General features: G+C 40.1%; 1 protein-coding gene across 3 annotated transcripts in view; it reads left to right on the plus strand.

Moving 5' to 3' along the window:
- The window catches only part of Cops4 (COP9 signalosome subunit 4), a 31,765-nt gene extending 17,455 nt beyond the window's left edge, over positions 1-14,310 (plus strand). For 2 of the 3 annotated variants that reach the window (XM_021646120.2, XM_021646121.2), the window contains exons 7-10: positions 4,536-4,706; positions 7,662-7,777; positions 10,551-10,635; positions 13,813-14,310. In XM_021646120.2, coding sequence (XP_021501795.1) covers positions 4,536-4,706; positions 7,662-7,777; positions 10,551-10,635; positions 13,813-13,946 — 506 coding nt within the window. In that variant the 3' untranslated portion in view covers positions 13,947-14,310. The remainder of the gene's footprint in view (positions 1-4,535; positions 4,707-7,661; positions 7,778-10,550; positions 10,636-13,812) is intronic. The other variant, XM_021646123.2, reaches the window with a different exon arrangement.
- Positions 14,311-21,249: the final 6,939 nt, after the last annotated feature.

Below are 21,249 nucleotides of genomic sequence, written 5' to 3' on the forward strand. Positions count from 1 at the left end.
ATCTGAAATGCCACCAGTGAACTATTGTCCTTTGCTCTGTCAAATGTTGTTAACCTTGCACTTTGTGCAAGTGAAGTACCCTGCACTTTGTTACTCCCTCCTCCTTTTTTTCTTCCTTTGCTTTGAAAGAGCATCTTTGCACTTAGACCAAACTGACCTTAAACTTGCCTCTCTCCTCTTGCCTCCTGTGTGTCAAGATTACAACCATGAGCTACCACACCCATCCTTTTTGTCTCATGCTTTGAAAGCTTCCCTGGCAAAGTTTTCTACCATCATTTACTAGATTTGGAAAATACTCGTTCCTTGAATTATATAAAACTTCCAAATATTGATACATTTTAATGTATGTTATAAAATTTACATTTGAATGTTATTATTAATCTTAAAAGTTTTTCTGAAAAAGCTGTCAGTCTCAGAAACAAATGTGTTTTAATTTTTACTTGAAAACTAGTTTTCAGCAGATAGTACTGCTTGTCTTTTTTATAGTTACAGGTTCATTTTGCTCACTTGTGGGTACTTTGTGATGCTGGAATTCAGCTTGGGGCCTTGTACATGCTAGACAAGTGCTCTTACTACTGCGCTGTGGCCTGTCCCCATTCCCACTGTGCCCAGCCCTATGTGTTCATTAAAAAAAAATCCTGGGGCTGGAGAGATGGCTTAGTGGTTATGAGCGTGGGGTGGCCCCATCCACAGTTAGCTTAGCTCTCCTACAACAGTCACTATGAAGAAAGTGCTCCCCAAACCCCACAGGCTTGTCCACAGGTTAGTCTAGTGGGCGTTTTCTCATTAGAGGTTCCCTCTTCCTAAATGACGGTAGCTTGTGTCAAGTTGGCATAAAACTAGCCAGCACAAAATACCAAGATTTAGATACTGATGTGCCCATGGCTACTTGGTGTATGTGGCTTTGAGACTGCACTCTTCTTCTATAAACCTAGAGTTATATTTTACAAGAAAGAAAGGAATTATTGAAAGTATTGTTTCAATTCTTTTGGTATTTTTGTCATCAGTTGTTTAAAGGTTCTAATATGTATAAATTGAGACAATATTGCTTCTTAGAATTCTGAGAAATTTTTGTTTTTGTTTGCTGTTGTTTCTAAAACAAAGTCTTACTGTTTAGCTTGGCTGGCGTAGAACTTGCTATGTAGTTCAGGCTGGCTTCAAACTGGCAATCCTCATCCTTAAGCCTAGGGTCTAGGATGACAGAAGTATATATATATATATACATACACATACACACACACACACACACACAATGGGTAAATGTAAATATGCAAGAAAAAAATAGAAATCACCTGGGCTTATAAGCACTAGGAACATTTGATCTCTACTCTGGTCTGTTATATGAATATTCAATTATCCTCACTTATCTGTGGGTCTTTATTAGTGAACATATCTAATGATTAAATTTGTTTTCAACTAACTCAAACTCTCAGCTTTTTTGTCATTTGTGTATATGTGTAGAAAATGTATTCAATGTAGCAAATGTATTCAATATCACTATGAGATCACCATGTGAGCGTGATCTCATAGTGCTCTTCCTCTTTATGGCCCAGATCACCCCCACGCCTCCTCACACACACAGCCTAGCTGTCCTGAACTTGCTTTGTAGACCAGGCTGGCTTTGAAATCACAAAGATTTGACTGCCTCTGCCTCCCAAGTACTGGGATTAAAAGTGTGCACCACTACCACCTGGTTATAGCTTAACTTTTAAACTGTAAGCAAGTGTCCTTTTGTGGGCTACTCAGGATCCCATTTTCCATAGTTTTGTACCTTTTATTGGTGATTTGCTGTAATAAAAAATCTTCTGGAGGTATCTCAAGCTGTACTATATATAAAGCAACAGTAGTAAAAACTGCATGGTACTGGCATAGAAACCGGCTGGTGGATCAATGGAATCAAACAAACCCAGAAATAAACTTATGGACACCTGATTTTTGACAAAAATGCCAAAACCATACAATGGAAAAAAGATAGCATCTTCAACAAATGGTGCTGGTTTAACTGGATATCTACATTTAGAAAAATGCAAATAAAGCCATACTTATCACCCTGCACAAAACTAAAGTCCAAGTGAACCAGAGAACTCAATATAAAACCGGACACACTAAACCTGTTTTAAGAAAAGTGGGGAAGAGCCTGGAACTCATTGGCACAAGAGACAACTTCTGGAACAGAATACCAACAGCACGGGCTCTAAGATCAACAATCAATAAATGGGACCTCATGAAACTGAAAAGCTTCTGTAAAGAAAAGGATACCGTCATCAAACAAAATGACAGCCTACAGATTGAGAAAGAATCTTCACCAACTTTATATCTGACAGAGGGCTAATATCTAGAATATATAAAGAACTCAAGTTAAATAGCAACAAATCAAGAAATCCAATTAAAAAATGGGGTACAGAGCCTAACAGAGAATTTTCAATAGAAGAATATCCAATGGCTAAGAAACACTTAAAGAAATGCTAACATCCATAGCCATCAGAGAGACGCAAATCAAAATGACCCTGAGATTTCACCTTACACCCATCAGAATGGCTAAGATCAAAAACTCCAGTGACAACACATGCTAGAGAAGATGTGGAGAAAGGGGAACCCTTCTCAATTGCTGGTGGCAATGTAAACTTGTACAACCACTTTGGAAATCAATCTGGCACTTTCTCAGAAAATTAAGAATAGTGCTACCTTAAAAAAAAGAACTAAATAAAAAGCAATAAAAAAAATTAATAAACTACTTAAGGGTAAAAAAAAAAAAAAAAGAATAGTGCTACCTCAAGATCCAGCTATACCACTCCTAGGCATATATTCGAAAGATGCTCAAGTATACAACAAGGACATTTGTTCAACCATGTTCGTAACATCTTTATTTGTAATAGCCAGAACCTGGAAACAACCCAGATGTCCCTCAGTTGTAGAATAGATACAGAAATTGTGATACATTTACACAGTGGAATACTACTCAGCAATTAAAAACAAGGAAATCATGAAATTTGTATGCAAATAGTGGGAACTAGAAAAGATCGTCCTGAGTGAGGTATCCCAGAAACAGAAAGACACACTTGGTATATACTCACTTATAAGTGGATATTAGACATGTAATATAGGATAATCATACTAAAATCTATATACCTAAAGACGCTAATCAAGAAGGAGGACCCTGGGTAAGATGCTTCATCCTCATTCATAAGGGCAAGCTAGATGGACATCAGAAGAGGCAGAAAACAGGGAACAGGACAGGAGCCTACCACAGAGGGTCTCTGAAAAACTCTACTCTGCAGGGTATCAAAGCAGAGGCTGAGACTCATAGCCATGCTTTGGGCAGAGTGCAGGGAATATTAGGAAAGAAGGGGTCACAGGAGCTCCATAAGGAGAGAAAAAAAAAATCTTGACCCAGGGGTCTTTTCTGAAACTGATATTCCAACCAAGGACCATTCATGGATATAACCTAGAACCCCTGCACAGATGTAGGCCATGGGAGCTCTGTCCAAGTGGATTCTCAAGTAATGGGGACAGGGACTGTGTCTGACATGGACTCAGTGGCTTGTTCTTTGATCACCTCCCCCTAAGGGGTGTGCAGCCTTACTAGGCCACAGAGGAAGACAATGCAGCCAGTCCTGATGAGACTAGGATCAGATGGAAGGGGAGGAGGACCTCCTCTATCAGTGGACTGGGAGAGGAGGGAGGGTGGAGATGAGAGTGGGAGGGTGGGATTGGGAGGGGAAAAGGGAGGGGCCTACAGTGAGATACAAAGTGAATAAACTGCAATTAATAAATTAAAAAAAAGAAAATTGCCAAATCCAAATAAAATTCCTTTCAAGATATTTTTTTCTTCAGAGGAAACAATTAAAATTAGTAAATATCTTTGTGACCTGGCTTTTAATAAAAAAAAAAATTAGAACAACAAAAAAAAAATCTGGCATCCTGCTGAACTCTCTAGTGCTGTGTGGTGGGGGAGCGTGTGTGCGGGTGTAGGTGTTGGTAGGAACTAGGGGTGGACAAGGTCTTGCTGTATCGTCTTGGCTGACCTATGGCTCTCTCTGGCCTTAAACTTCTGGCAATCCTTTTACCTCAGTTTTCTAGGTGCTGGGATTACAGGCATATGCTACCATGCCCTCTAGTGTTCCTAAGTATAGGCCGTCTGATTGGAGATTTTTGTGTGACAAAATAGTGTCATGTAAACTTTATTTTGGCAGAATTGCAGTGTTAGCTATGAATTTAAGGCTGATGAATAAGGTACTTAACATATATGTTAATTACGGTTCTAAACAGAAACCCATGAAACAAAAGTGTAGATTGATTAAGGTTGACAAAACATTGACTCTAGGGCCTTAGAAGAACTAATTCTGTATCCCGTAAAAGCAGAAGCTGAGCATTAACTGCGTGGTACAGAAATTTTCTAGAACATGCTACATACTGTACTGCATATATATTAATGGGGATTGTTTGTATTCTAGTAGGTAAAAATGGGATCATAGAATGTGATTCTTTTTTTGTCACTGAAGAAACAGACAATTGACACTCTTGTGTTTTCCTAGGACAGCAGCGCTCTCGGATGCTGGCTACTCTTTTTAAGGATGAAAGGTGCCAGCAGCTTGCTGCATATGGGATCTTAGAGAAAATGTACCTAGATAGAATCATCAGAGGAAACCAGCTTCAAGAATTTGCTGCAATGCTGATGCCTCACCAAAAAGCAACTACAGCTGACGGTAATGATGACGTCTTAGTGTATGCGGCAGTGAATGCTTAGGCATAGAATGTATTAGTAGAATGTATGTTAGATTAATATTTCCAAGTAATATTTTCTGATTAATAAAAAGAGGAATATTGACTGCTGATGAATATTAAACACCAACACTGCTCTGTGGTAGTACCTATTGGAAAGCATTTTGTGAAATAATGCTAGGGAGACTGCTTATTATTTTATGTACGTTTGTCTACAGATGTTTTAAAGTACCTTGTTAAGTGACTGTGATACTAAACATACAGATAAGAACACAGAGAAATATGCACGGAACAGTTTGAGCATGCATGTCAGCTAGACTCACTAGGGTCACTATCACCCTGTACAAAAAAGAAATTAGTTGTGAAGAGTCCTTTATACTTGGGCTAGCTGAAAGGTAGGGGTTTATCTGGTCTTAGCTGCTCAGAGCTGAGCCAGATCGGTGACTTGTTCAGTTTCCTTTATTTGATTATACTTTAAAAAGGACTCAAGTGCTTCCCACCTTTCTACCTAAAGGACGTTTCTTTTAAAGCATTTTTTAAGGATTTTATTTTTATTTATGTGTATAAATGTGTGTCAATATGAGTGTATGCTAGGTGTGTGGAAGTATCTTGGAGGGCAGAAGAGAGTGACACAACAGCTGGTATTATAAGTAGGGGTAGCTACCCCGTGTGGCTGCTAGAACCAAACCCTGGCCCTCTGCAGGAGAGCAAGTGCTCTGATCATGCTGAGTTGTATCTCTAGCCCCAAGATTTTCTTTTTCATGGAGTTTTCTTTAAATTTTTTTTTTATGGCTATAGATTATTTCTGGTTCTTCTGAGCAATTAGCTTTTATCTTAGTTAAACACATTATGAATTATAAATTGATTCTCTTATTTTGCTTGGCTTCTAGAAAGATTGAATTTGAGGCCCAAATATGAGTAGTACATATGCTATTCCTCCTGTTTTGTTTTTTAACTTTTGAATTTATAATCTACTGTATACTTTAAGCAGCCATGATTTAAAAAAAAAAAAAAAAAAGTCTGGAGCCAGGTGAAGTGGCACATGCCCTTAATCCCAGTACTCGGGAGTTTGAGGCCAGACTTGTCTACCAAGCGAGTCCAGGCCAGCCAGGACTCTGTTACACAGAGAAACCCTGTCTTGGAAAACAAAACAACAACAACAAAAATGTTTGATATATAAGTTAATTAAAAGCTAGGTAGAAAGTTTCCAGAATTAGTGTAGTTGATCTTTGGAATTGACTTTGAGCTTTCTGGTCACAAAAGAAAGTGGAAAAATATGCTCCAAAGGTTCTCTGAAGAGCAGTGATTCAGGTCTGTGTGCAGGAGAAAGGATACTTATGTGCTGCTCCATCTGAGGCAGTGGTCCTGAGCAAACAATCTCAACATAGTGTCTGCTTTATTGTTTCTTACTTGTTTGCTTGTTTGTTTGTTTTTTGAGACAGGGTTTCTCTGTGCAGCCTTACCTGTCCTGGACTTGCTTTGTAGCTCAGGCTGGACTTGAACTCACAGAGATCTGCCTGCCTCTTTTTCCTCCATTACTGGATTTACAGGCGTGTGCCACCATGCCCAGTTTGTGTTTGCTTTATTGTTAAAGTATGTCCACTGGCTTTTTTAACTCCAGAGTCATGTAGCATTACTGAAAATAGTTTTTGCCCTATAAACTTGTCTGTTCTAGACATACCATGTTAGTGGAGTCATAATAATATTATTATAGCCTTTTATCATTGGCTTCTCTCAGTGTAATGGCTCATCCTTGTTATTAGTTTTTCATTCATTTTACTTGCCAAATAATATTTTATCATGTGGATGTGCCCTTTTGCTTACTTATGTGAGTTGATGGACAGGAGTATTGTTTCCACTATTAATAGTGGGGCTGTTAATATTGCTGTTATGAGGTTTTGTGTTAAAAGTTTCTATGTGTGTGTGTATATATAGTCTTCCACTTTCCTACCATCCATCCCATCCTCCTTCCCTTTCTTTTGTGCTCTTCAATGGCAAACATTCTACTACTGGAGCAGTCTACATCCCTATTCTTGGCTAACTCATTTTTAGCTCTCTTTTCTTTATTGTGATAAGGTGATGAGCAGTTATAAGGAAGGGTTTTGTAGAATACTTCCCTGAAGGTCTCTAAATGTCTCTGTGTATCACAAAAGCAGGTGAAGTCAGGATTTCTTTTGGCACACAGTGAGAATATAGACCACATGGTGTTTGAGGGGCCAGGTCACATGTCTACAGTAAGGACACAGAGAGAACAGTGTAGGTACCCGGCTAGGTTTTCTCCTTTTTGTTCAGTCTGGGACCCCAGCCCAAGGTGGCATGCCCAACTTCAGGATGGTCCTTTGCTCGTCAGTTAGACGTGTCTGTAAACAACCTTATGACACACCCAGAGGTGTGGTTCTGTTTGACTATTGGAAATTAGCCATCATTAATTTTCTAAATACTGTATTTTATTTAATTGTATATAAACTAAAAGTGTAATTGTACCCCATCATATCAGTACTCACCTTTAATTTTAGCACTTGGGAGGCAGAAGCAAGTAGATCTTCTGAGTTTGAAGCCATCCTAATCTACAAAGTGAGTTCCAGGACAGCCAGAGCTACACAGAGAAATCTTGTTAAGAAAAATGAAAATTAATAATAACATCAAAGATGACAGTGCACGCCTTTAATCCTAGCACTCCAGGAGGCAGAGACAGGTATATCTCTGAGTTCAAGACCAGCCTGGTCTACAAAGCAAGTCCAGGACAGCCAAGACTATACAGAGAAGCCCTGTCTCAAAAAAACAAAAATAAAAAAATAAGAAAAACCTAAATAAATAATAATAACAAATTTGTTTTAGTAAATTATTAATCAGAAGCAAAAAGCTTATTATTACATGTCTAGAAATAAAAATAAAGCTATATAAACTAGTTTCAAACATTTACTGTTTATTTGTTTAAGGTTCCAGCATCTTGGACAGAGCTGTTATTGAGCATAATTTGTTGTCAGCAAGCAAATTATATAACAATATCACCTTTGAAGAACTTGGAGCTCTTTTAGAGATCCCTGCAGCTAAGGTATTTTCTTAATTCAATACTTTATAACAGGAAATTGAAACCCAAAACTATTGAAGTAATGGGAAAATACATAATTGATAATGTTTCCCAGCATAGCAAAAGCTACATGTTTAAAGCCTCAGGTAAGTGGGAAGAGACTGAATGGTAAAATATTGTTTTCATGAAACTTAGTGGTTTTAGCTTTTTAAATTGTATTTTATGATAGTTACTTAGAATGGAAATTTTTCATAAGGATATCTCTGTTTAGTATCTTAAAGATGCTGATAATATAAAATTCCTGGAATGTTAGATTGTGATTCATGCTGTCCTTTTTTCTCTGCCCTGCTCATCTCTCTGATCCCAAGATGTTCTACTGTAATTCCTGAGTTTAGTTTAGGCCTACCAGGTATCTTATTTTTTGGATTTGGTTGGCCATCCAGCACAATACCAATTGTATTTATAGTGTTATCATTATGAAACATCACATTAATTTCATATAACACTGAGAGTAAGCAATCAGTCTTTCACCTTAATTAAAGTAGTGCTTATTTGTTTTGAAGTGTTAATTTAGGATTTTCTTTTTTCTTCTTTTGAGACAGGATCTCATGCAGCCTAGACTGGTCTCAAACTCAGTAGGAGGCAGAAGGCAAGGATGACCTTAAACTCTGGATCCTTCTGCCTCTACCTCTCATTTACTAAGATTACAGGTGTGTGTATGCCAGGCTTGATTTATGATTTTTAACAGTTTCTTTGCATATACATTTAGTAAAGAAAGTGGATTGATTTGGGAACTATTTAAAAGATGTTTTCTTAGCCAAGTGTGGCGGCTCACGCCTATAATCTCAGCACTTTAGAGACTAGGGTAGGAAGATGGCTACAGAGTCAGGCAAATTAGCAGAAAGAAGCTTTCTTTTCAGGGTTGATGCTATGATTGCTTGTGGAAACTAAGGGAAGTAAATATATTGTTAGTCAAAGATTATAACCAGTTGGTAGGAGTGATATAGTTTTTATTATAAAGATGTCAGTATAAAACATGAGCAAGACAAGGGGCTGGAGAGATGTTCTGTGGCGTTTCTCACAGAGGACCAAGATTCGATTCCCAGCACCCACACAGTGGCTCACAAGTAACTCCAGTTCCAGGGGATCTAAGGCCCTCTTCTGGCCTGCAGCACCAATCTAGTACACAGACATTCCTGCAGGCAAGACACCCCCCCACACACACACAGTGAAAACCAAACAAAACAAATGACCAATTGCGATCTGACCTACTCCTGGGTAGGAAGCATTAACTCTGGCAACAGGAGCCAGATTTAGAACATATATGTTTTTGCTCCCTCTAATTATCCTTTAAATCCTCTTCATATTCTATTTGAATATGAACATCTCTTCCTTTATTTGATTCTTAGAGTTTTTAAAATAGTATTTTCTTAAGTTTTTAGGCTGAGTGTGAGACATCTTGTGATCAAAGAACTCAGGAAGATAAGGCAAGAAGGTAGCAAGCTTTGTCTTGGCAACACAGGGAGACACTGTCTCAAAAACCAAGCTACAAGGTTTGAAAATAAAGAATACACAGAAGTTAGAGTGAAATAAAATTTAAAAAGCAAGTTTTTGTTTTCCCCCAGAACCTAAGCCAATTTTATTATTTTCTTAATTTTAGATTTTTAATTACTTACTTTCATGTATATGGATTTCTTTTAAAGATTTATTATTTTTATTTATAAGTATGTGTGTATGTCCATATGAGTGTATGCTGTGTGTGTGTTTGTGTGTACCCAAGGAAGCCAGAAGAGGACTTCGGATCTCTTGGGGCTAGAATTATAGTCAGTTGTGAGCCCCCCAGTGTAAATACTGGGAACTGAACTCAGATCCTGTTCAAGAAAAGTGTACATTCTTCACCACTGATCCATTTCTAGCCCCATGTGTGTGTGTGGGGGGTGTGCCTGCATGTTTGTCAGTGCACCACATGTGTGCCTGATGCCTGTAGAAGCCAAAAGAGGGTATTGGATCCCCTAGGATTAGAGTTATGGATAGTTGTAAGCTGCTGTGTGGTAATCAAATCCCATTCCACTGGAGAGCAGCCAGTGCACTTAACCACTCAGCTCGTTTGTAGCACTTTGCTAGGAAGCAGTAGCAACAGTAGCGTGTATTTGCAGTTTTTAAATTTTTTAATACTTGCATCTCGGTGAACTTCTGAGGCTGATATTTTTTTAGCTCAGTTGGTGGAGTATGTGCTTAGCATACACAAGGCTCTGAAGTTTATCCCAAAGCCACGTAAACTGTGCTGAGTACACTCCGGTAATCCTGGTACTTGGGTAGTAGAGGCAGGAGGATCAGAAATTCAAGATCATTTTCAGCTTTGTAGGGAACTTGAGGTCAGCCAGGGATTTATGAAATGATTCATAAAAATGAAGAAAATTTGGTATTTTGATTTTAAGCAGAGGAGACATTTGCTAAAAATGATAAAAAGTTGCTGGATTCTTGTCTAGCAGGTCAGGCATGCCTATATTCTTAGCACTTGAGAGGTTGACACGAGAGGCTCATGAGTTCTAGGTCAGCTGGGCTGTATAATGAGACTTGTTTCCAAAACACAAACTCCCAACAAAACGAAATAGATCCTATTCAACTTAAACAATGGGGCAAGAAACTAGAAGTGTAAGACATGTTTCTCAACAACCGACAGGAAGCACAGTAATGATAGGGAGCTAGGCCAAAGGCTATCACTCGGGTATATGTGAATGGTTGCCAAATACGGTATTCCGTTTCTGAGAGATTGTTTTGTTTTTGTTTTTAATAGGCAGAAAAGATAGCATCTCAAATGATAACAGAAGGACGTATGAACGGATTTATTGACCAGATTGATGGAATAGTTCATTTTGAAAGTAAGCGGTTTTGTGCACTCTCATCATAGTAAAATGGCAATGAATTGTATGCATGTGATTAAAATATGTTGAATTGTTTCTTTTGACCCTGAATTATATGACTAATGAGCTTATTTCCAAAAGAAATCATTTAAAATAACTTTAACAGGTTATATTTATGAATATATTTATTTCGGCATTTCTAAACTAAGAAAAATTTAACTGATATTGTATCAGTTTACTCATTTAGTCATCTGACCTTGGCTGAACTTAAACCGTGTGTGGTACACATAGGATGACACTTGCATGTCCTACTCATAAACTCAGTGAACCAATATAGGCAGGCAGCGGGTGGACCAGCTGACTTGCCACTGTCAGCACCTTTGATCTCTTATTCCCACTTTAGGTCTGGGACCAGAACACTGTGAATCTTAATTTGAGAGCTCTCACTCAGAGCACAGCTGGGTTTTGTGTGGTCCCTGGTGGTCATTTCTGTTCTCCCACTATCTGTACAAACTCTCCACTGACCCATGAAAGCTACTAGTGTGTTCCTTTCCACTTCCTTCCAGGCTCTTCTCTCTCTGCTTAGACTGGATCCTGTGATAGCCTGTTCAATTCCATTTCTACTGGTACCTAGAACTTGATCCTTTTTAAAAATTAATTTTAAGATTGTAATACAATTACATCATTTCCTCTTTTTCTCCTTCCAAACTCTACCATATGTCTCTCCTTGCTCTTATTCAAGTTCATGGCTTCTTTTTTCATTAATTGTTATGGTATGCATGTATGGATATGCATATACATATATATTTCTAAGTCAGATTTGAGTTTTCTTAAACCTTTTCTTTTTCTAAAGAGAAAACCCTGCTTCCCATTTCAAAGTTTTGGTTTTTTTTTTAACTTCTTGATCAGATTTATGAACTTTACTTGTTCTTAGGGTCTGTTCCCTGGCCCCACTCTTCACTGAAAAAGAACTGCTTTAGGAGCCTGTTGTTTTTGCTTGTTTTAGGTTTTAGCTTTTTAAATTCTGCTGACTTCTTTCAGTTGGTCCTAAGCACACAGAGTTCTCCCAGTAGACAAGCTGCTTTTGTCTTTCAGGCCTTTTCTTCTGAAGTAGTCTCTCTAGCCCAGGCTGGCCTCATATGTGGAGCTCCTCCCATCTCAGCTTCCTGAATGCAGAGATCACAGGTGTGTGCTGTCATACTGCTTTAGGCTTTATCTCAACTTTTAATAAGGCAAATATTGTTGATCACTTATCCCTTTGCACACAGCACACACACAGCCATGGCCATCCTAAAGCTGTCAACTCTTCTACCTGTCCTGCTCCCACATTCTTTCCAGCTGTTCTTGCAGGCATATTTATGGAGTCTGTGATACCTTTACATTTGAACATCAGTTACTTATGGCTTAATCCCAGGCCTTTTCTGCTAACAGAAGTGCTGAGTCTTCATGGGTGATCTCTGATTAGCATGTCTATGTGGAAATGTCTGGATTTGACTTATACCAGTCTCTTCTCATTCTCAAACCCATAGCTCTACTTTGCTCTTAAGGTACCTGTATCTGATTGCTCAGTGGACATTTAGGATGAACACATGTCCAAAATTTGCTAGTTAGCCATTAAAGGTAGATACATGTTCAATTTTTCTTTAATTTCTTATTTTTTTTTTCCTTTTTGGTTTTTTGAGACAGTTTCTCTGTGTAGCCTAGGCTCTCCTGGATTCACTTTATAGACCAGGCTAGCCTCGAACTCCTGCCTCTGCCTCCCAGGAGCTGAGATTATAGGCGTGTGCCATAGAGCCTGGCTAATTTCTTATTCTGAAGTACTTTATCTTCCATGCCCTATAAATTATAAGTCCCAATGCTGTCAGGAATCTGTATTTTTTCTTATTATTTGTGTGTATCACACACCTTGGAACATGTGGAGATCAGAGGACAGTTTTTGGGAGTCCATTCTCTCCTGCCACTCTGTGTCCTAGTGATTGAGTTCAAATGGTGGTCACGGCAAGTGCTTTACCTGCTGAGCCATCTTGCTGCCCCTTTTCTTCATTCTGTATTCCCTGCATTCTGAACACTGCCTGTGAATTATTTCCCTTGTCTACAATTTCTTTCTAACCTAGTTTCTCTAGTATAGCCAGAGTCATTGTGCTGCAGATGGAGGAAAGGGATGGGGCAGAATGTGATGTAGCTCGATTTCAGTTAAAAACAAGTTAACACAGAAATGGAGAAAAGACTACTAAGAGATGGTTCCATAGTCTTTCAGGGGATCCAGGCTCAGTTCCCAGTACCCACATGGTGACTCAGAACCACCTGTAACTCCAGTTCTAGGGTACCCCCTCTTCTGGCCTCTGTAGGCACCAGGCAGGACACGGTACGCATACATTCATATGTACATGCTATATGCAAAACATTCATAAACATAAAGTGAGTCCCTTTAAAAGAAGAATGAAGTCAGGTGGTGGTGGTGCATGCCTTTAATCCTATCCCTCAGGAGACAGAGGCAGGTAGATCTTTAAGGTACAGAACAGCCTAGTCTACATAGTGAGTCCAGAACTGCCAGAACTACATAGAGAAACCCTGTCTCAAAAAACCAGAAAAAGAAAAAGTAGATTCAAGATAGTGTTTTGAGTGGATTTACTTTTTTTCTATTGTTTGGTGAGGTAAGCGCAGTCCTGTATGTAAATCCAATGCTTTCCCAGTAGATGGCAGTGTCATCCACCAGTAAACTGCTGAGGCACGGGGCCCTTGGATGAGGCTGCTCTGAAGTAATATTGTCTTGAAAGATGTTCAGTTGTTGACTTTGTTTTCAAGATCATCAATAATAACCTATGTTTTTAAATTATGTTTTATTTTGTATTTGGTGCTAGTGATTTGAGGGTTTTTTTTGTTCTGTTTTGTTTTGTTGTTTTTTGAGATGGTGTCACTGTGTAATCCTGGATGGCCTGGAACTCACTTTGTAGACCAGGCTAGCTAGCTGCAAACTCACAGAGATCCATCCTGCTTCTGCCTTCTGAGGGCAGGGATTAAAAACGTGTGCCACCATGCTTGGCCTGATTTGAGTTCTTAACTATCGCTTAATTACTGTTTTCAGCCAAGAGTTTTGGAATAAATTAAAAAAAAATTTAACACTGTTGTGATTTATCTTTTATCTTTGCTTTGTAAGTGATTTCTATTTTTTCCATTATTTTCTTCTGTCCTTAGCACGAGAAGCCCTGCCAACATGGGATAAACAGATCCAGTCACTTTGTTTCCAAGTAAATAACCTTCTGGAGAAAATTAGTCAGACAGCCCCAGAGTGGACGGCACAAGCCATGGAAGCCCAGATGGCCCAGTGAGTGCCTGCAGGGCTACGCACGCTGCATCTTTGCCACCTGTGTGCATTGGTCTCACTGCCCTCCAAAGCATTTGCATCGCGACCCGATACATTTCAGTCCTTTTATGCTGGACCCTATTTAAAGAAGACACGAGAGCAAGAAGTGCAACATTTAAACAGAGTAGTTCCCATGTACTCTGGGTCTGTGTGTTAATCTAACTCAGATATTTTGAAAATTTGTTCTTTAAGTGGAAGTGAAAGAGCTGAAGTTTGGGATTTGTGATAACTTTGTAGTCATGTAAAAGTTAAGTGCTTTGTGCCTCTCCAAATGTGGTTATTCTAATAAATGAGCCATGAGCCAAATAAAGGTAGTACTTTGTTTTCAATTAGTGAAAAGTGTTTTATTCTTTTTCCTTGAATTTAGAAAATGTTACATGTTATGCTACAAATACAAGAATAAACTATAATGCCTGCTTTCAAGCCTTCTGAGTAACAAACCCAAGGGAGTGAGGTGATTGCTTGGAGTTACATACAAGGAGGAGTTCATCTTTGGCAGCAAGCCAACAAGGAAGGCCCCATAGAAGGGTATTTCAACTGTGGTTAGAGAATATGCAGAAAGAACTTTTTAAAAAGGGTACGGATGACTTCTTGTTTAGCCCCAGCAATAAAAGAACTTGAAAGTGACCTGCCCACTTAAAACAAAAACAGCTAGGCAGGTTGAAAAATCAGTGTCTTGTCTTAGATTTATCAGAAAGTTGAAGTCACAGGATGATGGAGGGACCAGGGTTGTAGTTGGTGAGCTAGGAGTAGGCAGTGTTGCTGGAGACATTCCTGCAGACCAGGTTCTCAGGGTTTTCCCTAGAATTCCTGCATTTCAGCAGCCAGAGGAAGGGGAATAACTTTTGAAGTACACCCTTTGTTTTGACACACTTTTGATGATCAAAGCCTAGGGATTCACTCTAAGAAATAGACCCATGGGGCCAGCAAGATGGCTCAGTGGGTAAAAGTGGTTGCAGGCATGCTGACCTGCGTTCAACTCCTAAAACCCATGTGAAGAGGAGATGGTGTGCATCTCTAGTCCAGACACTACTATGATGAGATGACATGGTGAGAGACAGGAGAAGTGGCACAAATTCCAAAAGCCAGCTAGCCTGGAGTATGCAGCATGGCAAATCCAAGGGAGACCCTGCTGCAAAGCAAGGTGGAAGTAAAGAACTGACTCAAAAACAACTTTTGGGGCTTGAGAGACGGCTCGGTGGTTAAGAGCACTGGCTGCTCTTCCGGAGGACCAGGTTCAATTCTCAGCGCCCAAGTGGTTCTCAACCACCTATGACTCCATTTTCAGAGGACTCATTCCCCCTCTTCTGGCCTTTGAAGGCTCTAGGCATGCAAGTGAGGTCTAGACATGCATGCAGGCAAAACACACATAGAAAACAAGTGATTCTGAAAAATTTTAAAGTTTTCTGACTTCCATATGTACACCATAGCACATGTGTGGCTCTAGTCACACATACACTATACATTAAAAAGAAACAATCATAATATAGAGGGATTCCCAGAGATCCAGAGAACTGTGACTGAGAGTGCAAGACAGACCCAAAAGAAGGACTCCCGCTCAAAACAAACAAGAAGGAAACTAGCCTCTCTCAGTTACAACTACGGGGAACAACCTGTCGGTTCCTATTCAGATTAGCATAAAACCATGCATTTCCTCTGACATCCAACCCCAAACTCCCAAATGCTAAAGGACAAGAGAGCCATTGTAAGAGAGATGTCAGGCACCATAACAAGGCAATATATAATGAGGTGTTATTTCAATTATCAGACCAGCTGGTGAAAACAACCATGATTAACATGCTAAGGGCTCTAACAGACAAAGTTGACAAACATGAGAATAGGTGACTATATAAATGAAAGTTTAAAACTAAGGATTGAAGTGCAAGAAATAAGCACATTAGAATACCCACTGTTGAGCTCATCATTAAGCCGACTATGGCCAAGAGAATAAATAGCCCAAAGCTGTCGATAGTAAGGAGAAACTTCCCAAACTGAAGTGTAAAGTGGCAAAATAGAACAAGAAGGACAGCTAAGAGCTGTGAGGAAATTACCAAAGTTCATATGTAACGACAATACCAGAAGAAAGGAAGAGAAGAAATATCTGAAATAATTCCTAACAATGTTTCAAAGCTAATAATATACACCAAATTACAAAGTCAGGGGTTGAGAGATACGAGCATAGAAGCACACGCCAGTAACCTCAGTACTGGGGAGGCTGACACAGAAGACTTTGGAGTTTGAGGCTCGCTAGCCCATCTTACGCAGGAAGACCTTGCCTTATAAAATGAGACAACGAAAACATCAAACAGCAGTTGGGGGATAGCTCAGTGGTAAAGCCATGCAGAGCACGGGTGTGGCCAGGCTTGCATCTCCAGTACCTAAAACAAACGTAGAAGTGACCTCAGAAAACAGCCCATGTGGTGGCCAACTCCTTTGATCCCAGCACTCCAGAGGCAGAGGCAGTCTGGTCTTCATGAGTTTGAGGTCAGCCAGGACTACATAAAAAAGACCCTGTCTCAGGCAAAACAAGAACTCTGATTACAAACTGAGGAAAGTATTAATTTTTTTAACATCTGGATATATCATATTTGAACTGCAGAAACCAAAGACAGGGAAGGTTAAAAAAAGACAACAGCAAAGACCAGACACCTTATCTGTGGAGGAAACATGAATAAGAATCACATTGGCTTGCTCTTCAGAAATCACGCAAGAGCACAGCAGAGATATTAAGGTATTGAATGGAAAAACCTGCCATTTATACTTTAAAACTGCCAAAATGAAAACAGCATTTGGGGGCAGACATACCTGAAATACCAAAAGAAGTTCTTTAGAGAGGAAAAAAAGTGGTGTGGGTTAAAAGCAAACAAACCTCAGATAAAGAAAGGAGATCAGAGATAGCCATGCTGAAGTGGCTATGAACATGCCTGGAACCCCAAAACTAGGAAGAATAAAACAGGAGGATCAAAATTCTAGGGCCAGCTTGGCTCACATCAAAACAACAAGAAAACGGCACTGGGGATGGAAGTCCGGGGAATGCCTGCCCAGCTCGTACAGAGCCCTGGAAACACTGCATGTGGTGACACAAGCCTGAAGATCAGAGTTCAAGGTCATCCTCAGCTATCTAGTGAGGAGGAGGCCAGGCAGGCTACATGAAAACCAGTATCAAAAAGTATTTTTTTTTTTTATTTTAATTTAGGACAGGAATACCTATCTGCTCAAGTAGCAAGTCAAACCCAACACCAGAGAAGCAACTGCCGCTACAACCTTATTCCAGGTATGCATGGCTGCACCAGCATTCAGAGCTGACCGATATGACCCATGCCATCACTGGGTTCAGAAAAAGCACAAGATATCGAGCTCTTTCATGGTAAGCGTCAGGAAGTTAGGGGGAGAGGTGGACCCCCTCATCTTGGTGAAGGATGTTGACAAAAATGTATAGCTGATTGTATATTTGATAGGAAAAGACTATCCATTTCTCTGTATGAGAACGAGGCAACGATGTTCTCTCTCTCTCTTTCTCTCCGTTTTTAAAGACAGGGTTTTTCTCTGCATAGCCTTGGCTTTCCTGGAACTCACTGGACTTGAACTCAGAGATCTTCCTGTGTCTGCCTTCCCAGTGCTGGGATGAAAGGCGTGTGCCACTCCCCACCCCCACAAGATGTCTAATCTAAACACTCCTACTTAACATTCATCCCATAATCTCTAGCTGTGTAATATGACCAGAAAGAAATATTTATCCAGATTTTGAAGAAAGAAAAAAAAAGAAACAAATTTTTCTTTGCAGTTGACATGGTTATTTGATCAGAACCTCTTAAAAGATTATCAAAATGCACACTTATAGAACATTCCTGTTCAATATTGTAGGTTTTGTTGTTCACGTCTGAAACCATGTGGTGGCCAGGAAAGGTGATCTTGCCCTTGACTGCAAGAGAAATGAAACAAAACCTCTGTGTGCAGGTGGTGCCTGTGGTTCATTTACACAAACGGGTGGGTACTGATGACGTTCAAAAAAGATTCAGCTGGCACAGACAGCTAAGGTTGTGAAAACCCAAGAGTGGCAGTGAGGTGTGTGGTTGTCGGCAGCCCCCCCGTCCTCTGTGGGATACAGAAGGCAGCGGAAGCTGTCAGTGGGTGAATTTCTGTGGGAACATTCAGTGTGAATGGAGCAGCAGTGAGCGGTAAAGCTCACTGCTCCAGAGCAGGAGAGGAAAGGCGAAGTACCCGAGCCTTGATTTTATCTCACTGGTTTCTCGGTGAATCTGCTAGTTGGATGACTTGATCTTCCTCCCTCACCCTAGCAAACGAAGCATGATTAGCAGAAACTACAAAGAAGATTCAGGACAGAGGGGATGGAGAAGATGGCTCAGGGGTTAAGAGACACTGGCTGCCTTTTCCAGAGGACTCAGGTTCAATTCCCAGCACTGACAGGGCAGCTCACCGCTATCTGTAACTCCTCTTCCAGGGGATCCAACACCCTGACAAGACTTGCATACAGTCAAAACACTAATGTACATGAAATAAAAATAAATAAATTATGAAAATTCAGTTCTGCTACTTAAAAAAGAATCCAGCACAGATAAATCAAGTAGGATAAAAAAATTGTTTCTGACAGAGGGCTGATATCCAGCATATATAAAGAACTAAAGAAGTTAAAAAGCAATAAATCAAGTAATCCAATTAAAAAAATGGGGTACGGAGCTAAACAGAGAATTCTGTGTAGAGGAATATAGAATGGCAGAGAAATACTTAAAGAGATGCTCAACATCCTTAACCATCGGGGAGATGCAAATCAAAATGATCCTGAGATTTCACCTTACACCCATCAGAATGGCTAAGATCAAAAACTCAAATGACAACACATGCTAGAGAGGTTGTGGAGAAAGGGGAACCCTCCTCCATTGCTGGTGGGAATGTAAACTGGTACAACCACTTTGGAAGTCAATCTGGCGCTTTCTCAGACAATTAGGAATAGTGCTTCCTCAAGACCCAGCTATACCACTCCTAGGCATATACCCAAAATTTGCTCAAGTACACAACAAGGACATTTATTCAACCATGTTTGTAGCAGCTTTATTTGTAATAGCCAGAACCTGGAAACAACCCAGATGTCCCTCAACGGAGGAATGGATACAGGAATTATGGTATTTTTACACAATGGAATACTACTCAGCAATCAAAAATGAGGAAATCATGAAATTTGCAGGCAAATGGTGGGATCTAGAAAAGATCATTCTGAGTGAGGTATCCCAGAAAGAGAAAGACACACATAGTATATACTCACTCATATAGTCCTATAAGATATGATAAACATAATGAAATCTATACACCGAAAGAAGATAAACAAGAAAGAGGACCCAGGGTAAGATGATCAATCCTCACTTAGAAAGACAAATGGGATGGGCATTGGACGTAGGAGAAAACAAGTAACAGGACAGGAGCCTACTACAGAGGGCCCCTGAAAGACTCTACCTAGCAGTGTATCAAAGCAGATACTAAGACTTATAACCAAACCTTTGGCAGAGTTCAGGGAATTATGAAAGAAGGGGGAGTTTGTATGACGTGGAAAGGATAGGAGCTCCACAAGGACCAAATATATCTGGGCACAGGGTGTTTTCTGAGACTGACATTCAACCAAGGACCATGTATGGATATAACCTAGAACCTCCACTCAGATGTAGCCTGTGGTAGCTCAGTAACCAATTGGTTTCCCAAAGTGAGGGGAACAAGGACTATTTCTGACAGGAACTCAATGGCAGGCTCTTTGACCTCCCCACCCCACAAGGGAGGAGCAGTCCTGCTAGGCCACAGAGGAGGATTTTGCAGCCAGTCCTGAAGATACCTGATAAAACAGGGTCAGATGAAAGGGGAGGAGGTCCTCCCCAATCAGTGGACTTGGAAAGGGGCACGGTGGAGATGAGGGAGGGAGGGAGGGAGGGCTTGGGAGGGAATGAGGGAACGGGATACAGCTGGGATACGGAGTTAATAAAATGTAACTAATAATAATAATAATAATAATAATAATAACCTACATATATTTGCCAACACTATATCTGACAGAGGGCTAATATCCAGAATATATATATAAATTGTCTTACACATGCTTTCATCAACATTTAACCAAAGCCAGGTCATTGACTTTGACAACGAAAACTTTATTATTACTGCTACAGAAATTATCTCCTTCCCCTCAAGCAGTCACTCCGAGCTCTCAAGAAATAAGGACAAAGCCCTCTACTAAAGTCCATGCTGGCTTTGGCTAACACCCATAGAAGATTTTACTGTTATACATGTTTTAAATCTCTTCTGTGTCCCAACCCTAGTTTATGCTTTGAGCGACTTAAATAGAAACAGGAGAATGCAAATCTGGTCACTGGTCACCTGGAAAGATGGGAGAATTACATAGCAAAGGTGTTACCAGAATTTTTTTTTCCTTTTCTTTTCTTTGTCTTTTTAACTTACAGTGATATGACTAACTCTGCCTCCCTGAGTGCTGAGATTACAGGAGTGCACCGTGCCCTGTTATATCTTTTCTTTTTCTTTTTTCTTTTCTTTTCTTTTCTTTTTTTTTCCCCTGAGACAAGGTTTCTCTGTGTATCCTTGGCTCCCCTAGACCAGGCTGGCCTGGATCTCACAGAGAGCCCACTGCCTCTGCTTCCCAAGTCCTGGGATTACAGGCGTGCGCCACCACACCTGGCTTGAATTATTTATCTTTTATGTAAGCCAGTGTTGTTCTTTTCGAATAGTTATTACACGTTTGGCACACCCAGTCAGCAGGCTTATGCTTTCCTGATAAGAGCATGGGGGACTTAATGGCAGAACAAAAATGGCGATTGTGACCCTGTGCTGCCCCCCTGAGCTGCCTTTTAGACACAGGGTTGTAGTTGGTCTTTGCTACTTTGTGGGTTCTTCTTTTTCCCACCCTTTATATGCATCCTGCTCCCCTCCCCCACCCCAGCCCCGTTTCATCTCCTAACACTAGGAGAGGGGAGAGTGATTCCTGAATCTAATTTCTTTCCTTCTGTTTCTTCTTCCTAACTGACCAACAACCAACCCTGCCTCTTGGTACCCTCCCATTTATGTACCCTCTGAAAAGATCCCAGAATTTCTAAGGTCACACAATTGCAGAAATTTTCTGCAGCTGTCAAAACCAGGCCTCTGCTAGAGGACGAGGCAAATCATAGTCAGCTGCTGTGGACAGTCTGAAGCAGCTCCATATTCCTACACCTGGGATTAAAACGAAAACACATTCTTGCAATATGTGTGTGTGT

Source organism: Meriones unguiculatus, chromosome 3 (genome assembly GCF_030254825.1).
Source record: "Meriones unguiculatus strain TT.TT164.6M chromosome 3, Bangor_MerUng_6.1, whole genome shotgun sequence".
Classification (NCBI taxonomy): domain Eukaryota; kingdom Metazoa; phylum Chordata; class Mammalia; order Rodentia; family Muridae; genus Meriones; species Meriones unguiculatus.